General features: G+C 40.4%; 1 protein-coding gene across 1 annotated transcript in view; it reads left to right on the top strand.

Annotated features, from left to right (window-relative positions):
• SDK1 (sidekick cell adhesion molecule 1) overlaps positions 1-15,899 on the top strand; it is a 387,816-nt gene that overhangs the window by 172,630 nt on the left and 199,287 nt on the right. The window contains exon 5 of the mRNA XM_005420447.3: positions 5,743-5,876. Within this exon, the coding sequence (XP_005420504.2) occupies positions 5,743-5,876 (134 nt within the window). The remainder of the gene's footprint in view (positions 1-5,742; positions 5,877-15,899) is intronic.

Below are 15,899 nucleotides of genomic sequence, written 5' to 3'. Positions count from 1 at the left end.
TTTTGTTTTGTTTTTTGTTTGGTTTGGGATTTTTTGTTTTGTTTTTTGGTTTGTTTTTTTTTGTTTTGGCTTTTTTTTTGTTTTGGTTTTGTGTTTTGGTTTTTTGTTTTTTGGTTTTTTGTTTTTTTTTTGTTTTGTGTGTTCTCTTGCACATCACATTCTCTGGGTGATTCTTCAGGTCAGATGGATGGGAGACGAGGGGAGTGGATTGTTGTGATAGTGTTTTGGTGCTGTTTGAATTCTTCCTGACTTACCCACATTTAAATCTAACAGCCAGGGCTGCGTGGAGGCCGTGCTGGGTGAGAAAACAGGGTTATTTCTCAGATTTCCCAGTGATACTGCTGTTTGCACCCCCCAGGTTTGCCTGTTGCTCAGTCACTTATTCTTTCTCAAGTACAAGGTTTTGAGCTTGTTCACTGAACTGCAAACCTCTCAGTCAGTGCAGAGGCTTGAGCAGATCTCCTGCATTTGTAATTCTGATTCTGTCTTTCAGAGTCTTTGGGACTTTATTAGCAGATTTAGTAAGTGAAATCTATATTCAGTCAACAAACACCAATGAAAATATTAAGCCAGGCCAAAGACAGACCCTGTGGGTTTGTACCTGCTCTCACTTTCCAGTCAGGTCCTGGATCACTGATGATTTGTGAAGTGCAGTTTTCCATCCACTTCCTTTCCAGCCTTCCAGCTGCTTTACACAGACCAGGTTTAGTGTAAGGTGTTCATGAAGCACAGGGAGTGTTGTCTACAGCCTTGTTAAACCAAGACCCTGCAAGCCCCAAAACCAAAGAACAGGGAAATCAATTCTAAAATGTGGAAACTCTGCTGTTATCTCCATTCCTCCTGGAAATACATCTGCTAAACCCATCAATAGCTGGTTGTTCTTCATTTCAGGGTAGTGTTTGGCCTCTGCCTGGTCATTAGGACTGTCTTGGTTATTCTTGTGTAACCTTGGGATGTTTCCATGAGTAGAAATCCCAGTCACTTCCCAGAAACACGTGTTGTGCCGTGACATAGCTAGAAAAGCAGCAGATGAACTGCGCTGATTCTGAATTCAGTGTGGTTTTACTTAATATCCACTGTCTGTGGAAGTATGAAATTTTTATTAATAGATGGCTGATTTGCAGTAACAATGTGCATGTTGCTGAATAATATCCCAGGAAACTGCCATGCAGTCACAGCTCTTGGTGCTCTATCCCTGTGGAGATGCTGCTCTGTAGCACAAACACAAATATTTTTCTCGGTGATTGAGTCCTGAGAAACACAGGCTGTTTGTGAGAGATGTGTATTTAAATAATTTTAATTAATAATTCTCTCTCAGCACCAGGAGCCATGAGGGTGGTGAAGTTGGGTTAAGCTGTGCATGCACAGAGATCCCCTGGAACAGCTGTGTGTGCAACTGCAGCAGATCCCTGCTCTTCCAAGAGGGGAAGCCCATGGGAGAAGTCTTGCAGTAATTATTTTGTTATTACTCCATAATCTCTCCCTTTTCTGGCAGCATCACTGGTATTCCATGGTGTCTGGGGCACAGGGAGATTGGGCCTTGCTGTGCAGTGTGGACAGAAGTTTTTGAAAGGGGAGCAGAGGCTCTCTGGTAAAAAATATCTGGTATAGAGGGATTAATAATCGTGTTAGCTGGAGGTAATATTGGAAAAGAGGCTTTATGAAGGCCTTTGTACTAAAATATTGCACACTGGCTCAGAAGCAGATGGTGCCTTCTGAGAGAGAGCCTAATCAGGTTACTCTGATTTTCATTTTATGTTTTTATAACCCAGTATTATCTACTTTTTGTGTAATCTGGTAGACTAATAACATAACAAATATCTAACTTTGGGGAATTATCCACTTGTAGAGTAGATTTTCCCATAAAAAACATAATTAATCTAAATCCACCTATTTGGGATACTGAAGGGTTCATTTGCAGCATTAACTCCAAAACCTTTCTCTTGAAGGCCATAAGAATGGCATCCCCTTTAAAAAATATCTTTACTTGTAAAAGTCTCATTCATGTCCCATTGATCTTAACCAAAGAATTCCCATAAGCTTTAGATCAAGCTTAGAGATTATTTGCAGCAGAGTTTATAGTATTTGGACAACTTGAAAAGGTGCAGTTAAAAATTCCAGAGTGCACAGAGTCATAGAGTGGTTTGGGTTGGAAGGGACCATAAAGATCATCAATTCCCTGTGCCATGGGCCGATGCTTTACTTTACACCAGGTATCCACATGCTCAGTTCTGACTGCAGAGAGTGGGAGTGAGGAAACCTCAGAAGGTGCTGTTCTGTGTTCTGGTGTTTAGAATCATGGGCTGTACAATGATTTGTGTCCATCACTGCTGCCTCTTGCCATCCCCTCAGTCCATAACTTTTGATTAAACAGCATTCCCTAAACACAGTTTGTTATCTCAAAGGCCTCCTTGCCTTTGCTTTGATATCAGCCTGGTTCAGCCTCTGGCTCCTTCTGTGAAGGTGCCACTGAGAGGTTTTTGGACATGACAACCTTGGATCCACCATCCCAACCGCCTCCCACTGCCAGCCCTGCCTGCTGTGTTCCCTGAAGCCTCCTGCTGGGCTCCAGAGAAATCCTAAAAATTCTTCTATTAAAAAGTGTGCTTTAAAATGCTCCTTTCCTAGCTTAAGAAATCCCAGAGGATCAGTCTGCTTAGTTTGCTTGCTGCTTGCTCCTGTCTCAAAAATGTTAGATAGACTTAAGTTTGATACTGCTTTAAAAAAGCAATATTTATATTTTTCATGAGTTCTGCACTGGGTATGAATTACTGACAGGTCCACTCCATCTGCTGCAGTCATTTTCATCAAATGTGCTGCTAAACTGAGCACCCAGGAATCCGATTTTCCTTGGAACATCACAGTGGTGCTGTCAGAATTTAAAAGTTATATCAGACAATGAAAACAAACAATAAACCCAAGAAAACATGTTAAGCCAATTTTTGGATGCTCTGTGCAGCTGTTGTGCAGAAAGTGGCTGCAGCCCTGGTAAGGGCTGGGGCCTGGAGCTTTGGGTGCTTTAGAAACATTGGAATTAATGAGTCCTTAAAATGTGACTAATTGATTTTGCTGATGCACAGGGCTCATGTGTGATGTAAATAAAACTGCCAGACTGCAGCCTGGGAGGCTCCTGGCTCTGTACCTGCCTTCCCTTAATGAACTCAGGACATTCCATTTTTCACAGAACTATTAAGATATCAATAACTCATTTGTGGAGTTTTAATTTAACTTTGACCATGTAATTGATGACCCCAAAGAGTTGCTTCAGGAGTTGCATTATCTTCTAACTCTTTTTTCCTATACAAATTAATATCAAACTTTTATGCTTATGTAGATTTTTCTAAAATTTACTTATTTTTCACTCACAAATGTTATGTTTTGCTCACACTCCAGTAAAAATTTGTGTATTGAAATTAAAAAGGCCCACTTCATTTTAAACAATTTCTGCATAAACACATTTTCTTTTCCTTTTCTCTTGATTATTACAGAATGAGCTTTTAATGGGTTAAGTGTCAAAACTTTCAGCCAAGTTAATGCAGATAGTAACTGTGTCCATCTCAGCAGTATTCAAGGATCACCTTCAAAACTTTGGATGCAGTTTTATGTGGAATCAAAGCAGCCTGAAATATATTTCAGTATTTTCAAAGAATCTTTCGAATACTGCTTTCTTTAGAATTAAAGTAGAAATGAGTGTGAGTGTAATTGTCTTGTAATATTCAATTATTAGCACTGCACTGGAATTTTATCTTTATTTGCTCTTTCAAATGTCCTATTAATTGTATTTTATATCCTCACTCTGTAAATCTATCACAATTTCTTTGATTGATTTTCTAAATCAATTAAATAATACAGTGTCATTGAATTAAAAAAAAAGTACTGTGATTTTTTTTCTTTTAGTAGTTTTTACCATAAAAGTTGCCAAGGAAGATGTTATAAACAGGATCTTTAGGTGATGTGTGTGATGACAGATTTCAGAGCTGAACATTTAGCTTCATTTTTCAGCAGTTTTTTGTAATTATTGTCTGGAGCAGAAGTCTGAGGGAGCTGGTGGGGCTCAGCCTGGAGAAAAGGAGGCTCAGGGGGAACCTTCTTGCTGTGCAACTCCCTGACAGGACAAGAAGAAACAGCCTAAATTTGCACCAAGAAAGATTTAGGTTGGAAATAAAGGAAAATTTATTCACCAAAAGGATTCTCAAGCACTGGCCCAGCTGCCCAGGGCAGTGGGGGAGTCCCCATCCCTGGTGGGATTTAAAAGCTGCGTGGATGTGGCACCTGGGGATGGGTTCAGTGGTGCCCTTGGCAGGGCTGGACTCCATGATCCTAAAGATCTTTTCCAACCTAAATAGTTCTCTGATTCCATGATAGCTTTACAGAACTTCAGGCTTCTTTGTATCCACATAAGGAAATTGAAGTGTTTATGAATTAAGTGCCTGGCTTTGAACACAGTCATGTTCTCTCTGTAATTTCTTATGTTCTCCCTATGTATAAAAACCAGTTTGCTGCACTAGCAATGTGTGATTTCCACTGTTACTTGGGGTTTTTTTCAGAGCAAAATAGCTGTTTTTTACTAAGGGTAACCACCCCATGGCAAAGCAGGAGGATGGAATGCAGGGGTGTTTATTATTGACTGATTAGTGCACAAATGCTTTGACTCAGTGCTGATTCTTTTTGAGCCTATTGATGTGTGACTTTATTTCTTCCAGTATAATAATTTTATAAGTTGTTTCACTTCATGCTCAGTGCTATATCTAATAGCACAGCTGAACTCAGCGTGGCTTCTCATCAAGTATTAGAAGTGGAGGGAGTTTCTTCCTCCCAGCCTTGCACTCTGCTTTCCAAGCCTGTGCCTGTCCCAGGCTGCAGTAGATGAGCTCCTGGCTCCACAGGCTTTCCCTGGAAATTTACATTTTCTTTTATCTTCCTGTTTTTTTTGAGCTTCCTGTGTCCTGTTCCTCAAACCCTTGAATATTTACGTGTTTCCTCTAGGTTAATCCTTTATAGTCAAGAAAAGGCCATCTAATCCATGTGAAAAGTGGAGTAGCCAAGTGTGTAAAGCTGCCTGTGAGGGAATCCACTGAAACCTTTGTTATGCAGCAGCTCTAGGAACAGACTTGTGTTAGACAATGACATTTATTGACTCCTTCAGGAGTCCTACCTGCTGTGGATGAAAGGAAAGCCCTCCCTGTCCACACAGATCATCTGTGACAGCCCATGGTCTGGTCTGTGATGAGGGGATAACCAGTGGTGCCATAAATGCAGAAAGTTTACCTTTGGACATTCTGCTGTCTTTGATTTTTTACTTTCTTTTTTCAGTGAACTGTGTGTTATTCCTGGAGTGTCACTCTTTAATAGGCTGCCTTTCACTTGTTGAGAAGGTTTTCAGTAAATCAGGCTTTGCAGCATCCTGATGATTGCCAGGATTGTTGTGACCCTGCAAAGATGCAGCCTGGCAGTCACCAGTGTCATTTGTTGATTCTTGCATAACTTCTTACTGCCATTTAAACTGCCCCTGTTTCACACATTGAAGCTTTTTCTGTGTGTCACCATAAGCATCTTACATGATCTAAATAGAGAAAAGGCCTAGAGGCATCTGAGCTCTTTATTTCCTGTGTGTTTCCAGTGGGGCTGGTTTTCATTCTGCAACTTCTTGATTTATATGACCAGTGAATATCATATTAGGCTGTGAGGTCTCAGGTGCTGTGTGGATAAGATTTCAGTGTGATCTTTCTCTTCCTTAAACAGAGCCATCACTCTGGAGAACCAGCTGGTGATCCTGGGGGTGTCACTGATGGATGCAGGACGTTACTATGTCCAGGCAGTCAACGAGAAGAACGGGGAGAACAAGACCAGTCCCTTCATTCATCTCAGTGTGACACGTGAGTACCCAAAGTGTGGGGCATGTGTGGCACACTGGGGCTGAGCAGGACTCACAAAGGCCAATGAATAAAAAGAGCCTCTCTAATAAAGGATTGGACCTTTAAAGGAGGTCAGTGTTCCCTGCTTGGTTTGGAGCACACTGAACTCCTTGTGCAAGAGAGGGACCTAAGAGAGGAGATGCCCTCCACAAATCACCCTCAGAGCCTTTTGTCTGGTGGTTTGCTTTGTGTAAGGCAGGTACATGATGATATCCCTCACTGGTTTATTGTGAAGTTGTGGTTATAATTTCTTTTTAATGCAGGTGTTTATAATGTGTTGTTTTCCATTGTGCCTAAGTAAACAAGTCATCCTTCTGAGTGCAAATTTATTTATGAATCTATTCCCAGTTTATGGCATTATTTTTACCTGGAGTTATCACAGAGTCCCAGGGAACATGCATTTCATTGTTATTACTTATTATTTTACATTACATGGGTTGTATTAACACCACCACTCCAGAGATATTCCATGATTGGGTTCTGCAGCAGAGCACTGGGGTCAGGGAGATGGCTGCACACTGAGTGTGCCAAGGTGCATGTTCAGCAGAAATGTGCACATGCAAGGTCTTGTAAAACATCCAGTTAACCTGTTTGCATGAAAAATTAATATTCTAAACGTGTGAAATGGATTGAATCCTTGGATGAGGCACTTGATAAAGGCATTATTTATGTAGCAGTGAGAAGAGGGAGGGTTAGTGTTGTGGGAATGGGGAGGTTCCTTGTTTTGCTTGTAGAGACAGGGAAGAGGTGATGGAGGAAATCACTGATGACAGTGGCAGCCCCTATAACTTGGGCTTCTAGAAGATGCAGGACTCAGCTCTGGATCAATGACATACCCAGATCTCCTGATCTTGGGTACCGTGAGATTTTGACCAATCCTTGGCTCATTTCCTTACAATAGCAGATCTTGGGAGTCTGGATTTCTGGACAGGAAATCTGGGAAACTGCTTTTGGAACAGTGCTTGTGTCTGTCAGAAGTTCATCCGAAACATGGTCCTGTGAAACATTCATTTGCTAAGAAAATGTCATTTTTCTGCTAAAATTCCTGACTGGATTTCAAGGAAAGCTGTTCTTGGACAATCATGGGGAGCCCTGGTCGTGGGCTGGGGTCACTGTGGGCTGCAGCTGCATGGCTTGACAGGCAGCAGGAGGCACCAACCTCTGTCTTCTTCCAGACAAGTATCTCAACTAAATTAACTGCTCAGGGGTTTCATGTGTATCTTTGTGAAGTGGAAATAACATTCCAAACCCACTTGTGAATTCTGGCTGTTCTGTGGCACGTAGATTGTAAACATTATTATTTCTGACAGTATGAAGAGGTTTGCTAACACTTTAGTAATTTCATTTTTAAAGCAAATTTGTGTTGTTTGTATTATGTGACCAATAGCATACTTTCCACTTTAATTTCATGTCTTAATTAATGCTAGAAATAGTCTGTGATCATGCATGCATAACAAGTGCTATGCAAAGCAGAAGGTAATATGGGCATATGGAAAAGAAAACACTCCAAAATGCTCACAGGCTTGATACCATGAATGCAAAGTCTGCCTGGAATGTGGCAAATAGGAAAGATGATAAAATGGATAAAAGGAAATGAAGGATGAGACAAGATGGAAAGGCAGAAATGAATTTGCTTTTAGAATTAATGTCAGCCAATGAGGTTTTCAAATTGACACCTTGATATCCAGGGTTATTAAGGCTGTATGTGTGTGTGCTGGAGGAAGGCACTGGCTGTAAGGCATTGGAGTCTGTAAAGAAAATTGGATTAATGTGGTTGTTCTGAACTTTGATCTGGGGAGGAAACTTATGTGATACATTACATAGAAATGAATAAACATTTTTGGTCTGGTAACAGAAAATAATCATGCAAAAATACAGTCCTGAAGCAATATGCAGAAAATGGTTGCAGAAAAATGACATATTTTGGAAGAGTAATAAAGAATTCAAGCAAGAGGTTGGAAACAGATTGTTAAAGGTAACACAGATGAGGAAGATACTGCACTGACTTGTCACTATTTGAATCTTATGGGATGTTAGGAGTGATGACACTTGTAACTTTTCATTAGGACATGTATAAAATTTAAAAACAGTTTAATCAAAGTCCAATAAACCCCAAGTAAAGCGGAATAGCCAATCTCTGTGCAAGTAGATTATATATTAATTATTGAGTACAACCTTGCTGCATGACTCAGCACACACACTGCCACCATTATTGAGGGCAGGAGGAAAAAGCCCCATAGATAATTCCCAGGGCAGCCATTCTCTGAGAACAGTGTTAGATATGCACAGCTCATTATTCCTTGAAGGAGACCAGTGTCAGATTTGCTTCAGCCTGTAAGAAAAGCATATTTGCAGAATCATTCTAACAGCTGAGAAAGCTGTAAGCTGTCCTGTTCTGCTCCAAAGTACAAGAATGACAGCAGGAGAAAGGTCTGGCTCTGAGCTGAGCAGAGGATGAGTTACAGGGCCTTATACTGCAGATTAAAGTCTCTGTTGAATTGTGGCTGAAGGTAAATGGAGCTTGAGCATCACCTGGAAAATACACTGAACTGCCCTTCAATTAATAACTGTATTTGATACACATGGTATAAAAAGATTAGTGGATGTTGAGCATGTTTCAAAAGCAGTCTAAAAGCCCCAATCACATTGAATTCTCCAGTGGGGCTCTGAGTATTTATAGTAAAGACATGTTGTTTCTTGTCAGTCTAAACTGCAGCTCACTGAGTCCAACACTGTGAAGTCTCACACACCCACCCATCGCCCCTGACTGCAAACACGCGGGGAAGCTGGGAAACAGCTCCCAGAGAAAGCCTGCAGGCTTCTCGGGGTTGCTGTGGCTGTGCTTAGATTTGCTTTTCTCCATGTTCTGAGGTTGGCCACACGTGGGAAATGAAGGCAGCCCCAGAGTGCCAGGGCTTAGGGGAGCTCTCAGATTTTCGGGACATTTGGGTGTTTCAGGTACCTGCCCCGTCCCCATCGCCCAGTCCTTACACAGCCCTGGTGCAAAGGCACTAAAGATTTATTTCCCAGTAGATCTGGTCACTCAGTGAGAGGATCCAAATATTGAGCAGTGTTTTTCCTTCACAGCTGAGTCCCCAGCTTGGCTGAACACCCGTGTTCCACATGCTTGTCCTAAACCCATGTGTCTGAATGTGACACAGAGTGAGGTCTACCCAGCTCTGCTTGAAAACCATGGATGTTTCTTTCAAGTGGACTCATTTGCACTGATTTCAGGAGAATTAGATCATCTCTGAGGTGACAGGCTCTGGGGAAATAAAAATTATGTCCAACAGGCAGCATATTGGGAATAACGTCACATCTGAAATTAGTGTGAGGTGTCATAAATTAGACCTAAATTTAAAATGTCTAAAAATGAGTTGAACTGTGTACTACACTAATGAAAATCTTGCCATTTCTTTTCTCTCTCTTTTTAAACCATATGTCAGAGCTTTCATGTAAATAACACAAAATTTTGGCTTGGAAAATCGGAAAGTCTGAAAGTCAAGAGTTTGGCAGTGGAAATAGTAACAACACTGGCTTTGGGTTTTAACTCAAATTACTCAGTCCTTGTAGAGAATTCACTATTGCTGCTTGGGAGGGTTTCAGTATTAACTCCATTGCTGGAACTCCCTAACTTGATTGGAGGGATGTGAGAATTAATCTGTCTCTGGGCTGGTACAAGATTTTGGGATGTAAATACTGCCCTTCAATAACAACACTTGGAAAATCCTAAATGTTTTTATTCCAGTTTCCATCTATTGAGCAATAGGATTTGATGATGGCATTGTAAATAGATCCTTAATTCTTTAGGCTTTTTCTTTCATATGCCTATTCTCCCACAGCCAGACATACTCTGCAGCACAGATGGTCAGGTCTGTTCCTAAGGATTGTGACTTGTCAGGGCATAAAGTGACATTCTTTGATCTTACAAGTGTTGGCAGGGCAGCTAAAGATTGAAGTGTTTATTCAAGTAAGGCCATCATAAAACCTTCACTTCCTTGAGGGCCATTCTCACTGTAACAGCTAAATATCTCTGCATTTGCATCACCATTCTTCTGGTTGTAGTATGGAACTTAAAAGACAAACAAATAAAATCCAACCAAACAAAGAAACCTCAAAAGTAATGATAAAAAAAACCTCACAAACCAAAAACCCCCAGAAATACCCAAACAAACAAAAGAAGTTAGTGCATGGTGCTTTGCTGTTGGCTGAGCTACTTTTGCATGGAGTTTTTTTTTTGAGGGTAAAGGGGAGCAGGGCCATTTCGAGCTTCTTAATGAAACCATGAGGGATTTTAGTATGCAAGTCAAGAGTTTAAGTGGGTTTATTAGAAGGGGGGGAAAGAGAAAGATTAATGGGGAGCTTTTTATTGCTGTGAGGAGCTGGCTGAGCTATTCCCTGCAGGGCACTCAGTCCATGTCCTTCCACTTTATGATGTGACACCATGGCCAGGTTCTGGAGCCGCTTGGGAAGAAGTTGGCAAAGCCCTGGTGAGATATTTCCATTATTGACTTCAGCACAACGCTTTGTGTCAGCACCACTGGCCTAATCCTGGAAACTTTTAACACAGTGCTTGGCATTTTCTGAGTCCAGCTGAAGCATTTTATGAAAAATGTGGGCCTCAGTAAATGATTTAAATGCTGGCTTGCAGGAGGTGGGTGTGTGTAAGCTGTTGTGACAGTTTAGATGGTCCTGCTTCAATTGGTTTCGCGGCGCTAATCGTCCGGAACTGCAATTCTGGGCCCTGCTCCTGCACCTCCTTGTTAAACTGTGAAATATTGAGATGCATGTCGCTCCAATAGATTTATTAGTAAATTAGATAGTCCTCGGACCTGTTGGTAACACCAAGAGATACAGAGTGTTCTGCAGCCTGATGTCATTTTCTGATGCAGGCTTTGTGAAAACAGAAAACAAGATTGATGAAAATTTTTAAAACCTTGCCAGCCAGCATTTCTGAAGAGTCAAAGATAATAAAGCCAATTATCATTTAACGAAGATAAATTTTTCCCTTGGGCACTGGCAATGCTTAAAAAACAAGTAGTAGGGACAGAAAAAAGTTGGGGACTGAAAATTAAACTCCTGGCTTGGTTGCATTGCAATTAATTTAAAGTATGAGGGTGTGATGTTGTCCTGCCCAAATTCCACTTGCAACCAGAAGAATTTTATTCTGTTATGGCAGACATTGACATGAGGCTAAATAGACCCTGTTTTTCTCTGCTTGGTGCCTGTTTTGTTCTTCAACTTAATAGATCAAGACATAAACTTTACAGAAGGCAGAAGTCCCATTTCAGGCTCACAGGGACTGAATTTACCTCAAAGCTCTTGTTTGTTTGGTTTTCTCCTATAAAGGAAGGCTCTTCTGATTGCACAGGACATTTAGGTCACTTTTAGTGTCTGTAAGAATGAAAGGGGGGGGGGGGTGAAGTGCCCCGTTACCTGTCGCTGTGCTTGAGAGGCTGTTCCTCTTGACATCCTTCTGTCAGGTGTGGTAAGAAGATAAGGTTTCAGAAGATTCTGAGCAGACATTTTCCTCCCTGGAAGAGAGCATTTCACTAACATGATTTTCCATATTAACCATCAGGGTTCGTTCAAGTCAGCAGATGCTGAGGATCCTTCATGGCTATGTTTGAAGCACAAAAGGCATGAATTTTTCATAGCCAGTCCCAGCTTTCAGGTGTAGGCAGGGAAAAGGAAAAAAGGAATGGGCTGGCACACCCAGGGAACAGATATTTCTATTTTGATGTCAAATTCACACAAGCTCTATAGACTTGTCAGACTGGTTCTAGTTCATGCCAAGAGAATTGACTTCTTTTAGCCTCTCTGGGTCAGTGCTGTGGAGGTGAATTCAGTGGTTCTATGATGCTTTTTACCTTTTGGTGTTATTTTGGTCGGGGAAAAAGAAGGAATATGAGATGAGATGAAATTGCAGTTCTGTGCCATGGCTGCACCTGATTTCCCAAATACTGGGGAAGCCCAACAGAGCAGAGCTCAGCCCTCTGAGAACTGGTTTTAAGCGGCTCTTTGAAAGGATCACATTTCTTCCCCATTTCCTCAAAGGTTTTGCTCTCTTTGTACAGCAGGATTTCCAGGAAGGATATCATGGTGGGGTTCCAAGAGTAAATGTGAGGCTTTGGCTTTGAGTGACACTGAACATCTGATTGACACTAAACAAGCCTCAGTTATCCGAAATGTCAATTTGAAGGGGTCTGTGGAAGTGTTTGGGGTCTAACACTCAACCCTAAGGACACATTCTGTGTAAAAGCCATCTCTAATACCCTGGGTCAAATACTGTCAAAGTGCTTTTTCTTCTATTGTTGCTCTATATTCAAGGACACACATTTTAAATGGGGATCTTTTGCCTTACTTTGAGAATAGAGAGCAATTTACACACATCTCAAATGCATGGTTATGTGTTTAAGTCAAACACATTTTAATCACAATAATAGCTGTAAGAAAAAGGACTAAATTGAGTTAGTGTTAAAGATTTGCATTTGATATATTGGAACAAATGTTAGTTTAAGCTTTATCCAGAGCTGGCAATTTCAGTGGAGGCTGATATTCTCAGTGCTTTACCCTATTATCTACTGCAAAAAGTGACACTGTACTGCAGTGTAGACTGATTTTATATGCATTACAAAGAAGTAACAGATGATGTTCAGGATTTATCAGCCTTCTTGGACTCCAAATTTCATTGTTAGGTTTTTGTAAAGCCTCAGCCAGATCTCTTCCATAATTCTCTACCTTTCTTCTCCTTAAAGGAAAACTTTGCTCACTTTTAACTGCAGAGATAGAGAAGAAAAGCTGTGGTTAAAATGATAGATTGCTAAACTGCAGGAATAATAAAGGTGAGCCAAGAAACCTCTGTGGCAGCTCAAGCTTTTTTTTCTTAGTTTTTCCAAATATGCTATCAGTTCTTTTCCTGATAAATAGCAGAAATATTGGTTGGTCTCCAGTTTCATCTTCCTCTGGACTATTTTTGATAAAACTTAGTGCCATTCATGATGCATCTGCTGCAGCCTCTGCCCCAGGCAAGCAGGATCTCCTCTGCTGGTAGTTTTTGTCATGGAAAGATGATAAACTGAACTTTCTGTAAGATTATTTCAGTTTTCCTATTAAAGAGAGCTGAAACAGCCTAAATCAGCATAAAACCTATTCAAATATCTGGCACTTAATTTTCATCATATTGCATCAACAAATCTAATGAAGCTTTAAATGCATGGTTTATGGGAAGAATAGTTATTTCCTTTTCTCCCAAGTGCAACAGAACAGCCCTGTTGTTATGGGGACTCCTCACTGGCTGGTGAAACCACAGAACTGCAGCCGAGCTGAGTCTGTTCCCTCAGCAGATGCACATACATTATGCATGTTGCTCTGAAGAAACAGCAAATGCTGAGGTTTCTATAATCAAACTTATTATTTTAACATGGCTTCTTGTTACACTTGTCTGTTTATGAGGTTAGAAGGGTTACTGTGTCTGAGAGAGATCTGGAATGTACACACAAACGCAGGCTCCAAATCCTGGGTTGTCTCCTAAACCCTTTATTTATATCTGACACATGCAATTAATCTCTCCCTATCTCTAATCACTTTTGCTATTACATTCATCGGAGTGATTTGTATCCTATCTCTGTCACTGCTTGGTAATTGATATGTGGAGATAAGGGATTCTTAGAGGACACAAACAAGGAAAAAGGAAAATTGAATTTACCTTGCAATCATTTTATAAAATGTGACACCCATCAATTATACATGCCATCCAGGAAAATGCCATCTTGAACAAACTGCGATGATTTGTTGGAAGATCAGCAGAAGAGAAATGCCAGGAAACTTTTCTAGACAGAAAAGTATTGCTGGTTCAACAGACTTTTCAATCTCATTGGTCCACCTACAGTGGTTTTAAATAATACTGTAGAATTTACAAAGAAAGTATCATTTTTGATCCGTGTTTTTCTTCAATCAATCTTGTACTAATACTTCAGAGTGAAATAACATGAAAGGGAGCTGTTAAAATAAACATTGTTTTGATCAGACATAAAAAGATGATGTTGGTTACTCGAGATTGAACCATCTTTCATGGGCAGAAATGGTAAAATTGATAGTATAATCCAATTCCAATTTAACCATGTTCTATCATGAACATATTTCTATTTAGTTTCTCTTTTTCATTTCAGGGCAGTGATAAGTGAACTAATTTTCTCACTCTCATGTAAGTACTTTGTGCTCATGATTAGTTCTAATTGTTGGCATGAGAGTAGTAGCTCCTGTCCATGCTTGTAAGTTTAAGCACTACTGTGGGATCTTGCAAAAGCTTTTTAATACCTACTGATAATGCCATAAAAACGAGTATCTAGATGAATAATATAATACAGTAATAGAAATCATAAAATGGAGCAGATTTAAGTCAAACAACATTCAGTGTTAGCAGCTTCCTGGGCCTGTCAGTCTGGCAAACAATCTTTTCCCTGGAACTATTTATCTTTTTATCCTGAACACCCCAGATCCAGCTGCACTGCCTAAAAACTCCCAGAGCAGCCAGAAGCTCAGTGATTTGTAGGCATTTGGAGAGGGCTTTGCATTCCAGTTCCTGTAAGGATCATAATGCTGAAGCTTTAGGAGGAACAGCTACTGGAGACTGGTGTATCAATTTACCCCTTTTGAACATTAACTCCTGGTTTCTTGTAAGTCTCCTTCTGCTCTGCCAAACTCCTGGAGCTTTCCAAGGAGCTGACTTGAAGTATTTTGCTTTGATTCCCATCTTTACACAGTGAGGTGTATTTAAAGTATAATTTTCATTTAAGTTGGCCAACCCTTTTGAAGGTGCTTTTTACTAAGAAACTAAAAACCTGTAACTTACTGAAGCGAGCTTGAGCTGAAATATGCTATTTTAAGGAAAAACAAACAACCTCATTTAAAGAAAAACATCCAAGATTTGGGCTTTGATGATCCTTGTGGATCTCTTTCAACTCAGGATAATCAATGATTCTCTGATCTATGGTTGTGAGAGCTTTTTCCTGGTCTGCTGTGAGAAAAGTTGTCCTGGCTGATCTGTGAGTGAGAGTGCAGAGATGCCAAGCTCTTGCTTAGTTAAACAGTGACAAGCATTTTATTTCTTATGAACCAGATAAATCTGCAACATGTAGGGTTTTTTTAGTTATAGAGGGACTCTTCAATTTGGAAAAGAAATACTTTAGGAACTATTTGATAGCATTCTTTAAACTGTTGAGTTAGGCAAACTTGAAATCTCTTCTAAACAATAGAGATAAGGAATTGTAAATATGGTTAAACAGATGTTTAGTGGAGTATGTTCTGCACTGAGTTACTGAAAAGCCTAAATATATCCTAAAGATCTCTGCACGTGCCAAAGGTCTGCGTGGCAGAGCTGCCCTCCCAGCGTCTTCACAAAAGCTAATTTTCATCTGCAGCTTTCACAGACATATGGTTGCTTGAGGGGTTATCATTTTTGAAGCTCTTCATATTAAAGATGTTTTTAATTTCGTCTCAATATACATCATAAAACAGGAAAATTGAATAAGAATGGAAAAGCCTTGGATGTCTGTCTCATCCTTCTGCCAGAGAGACGTGATTTGTCCAAGTAATTGTGGGAGTGCAGACAACAGCCTGGCTATGGAAAAAAATGGAAAAATAGTGATTATAACTGCAACCCAAGCACTGGAGAGTCAGTACAGGCAGTATTCAAGGTCACCCATACAGCTATAAATATTCTTTTTAGATTTTAGTAAGGACTTGCTATGAATTTTAAAGTAATTTAGAATAATTGGTCCTTCCTTCCCCCATTTGTAATAGGAAGGGAAACTCAGACCTGGCCGTAACCTGGGTTGCTTCACCTGATGTATGTAAAAGCTGCATTGATTTCCTGTCCCCTTGGCTGTACCCTGGGAGCTGTAAATTGCCCAGCCAGGATGTTTGTTATCCTTTGGTTTTGTCCTGCCCAGTTTCACACATTGTTGTGTGCAGCTGGGGAGT

The sequence above is a fragment of the Geospiza fortis genome, unplaced genomic scaffold, assembly GCF_000277835.1.
Source record: "Geospiza fortis unplaced genomic scaffold, GeoFor_1.0 scaffold237, whole genome shotgun sequence".
Lineage (NCBI taxonomy): Eukaryota > Metazoa > Chordata > Aves > Passeriformes > Thraupidae > Geospiza > Geospiza fortis.
The sequence above is the reverse complement of the archived record's forward strand: the minus strand, read 5'-3'. Positions and strand labels throughout refer to the sequence as shown.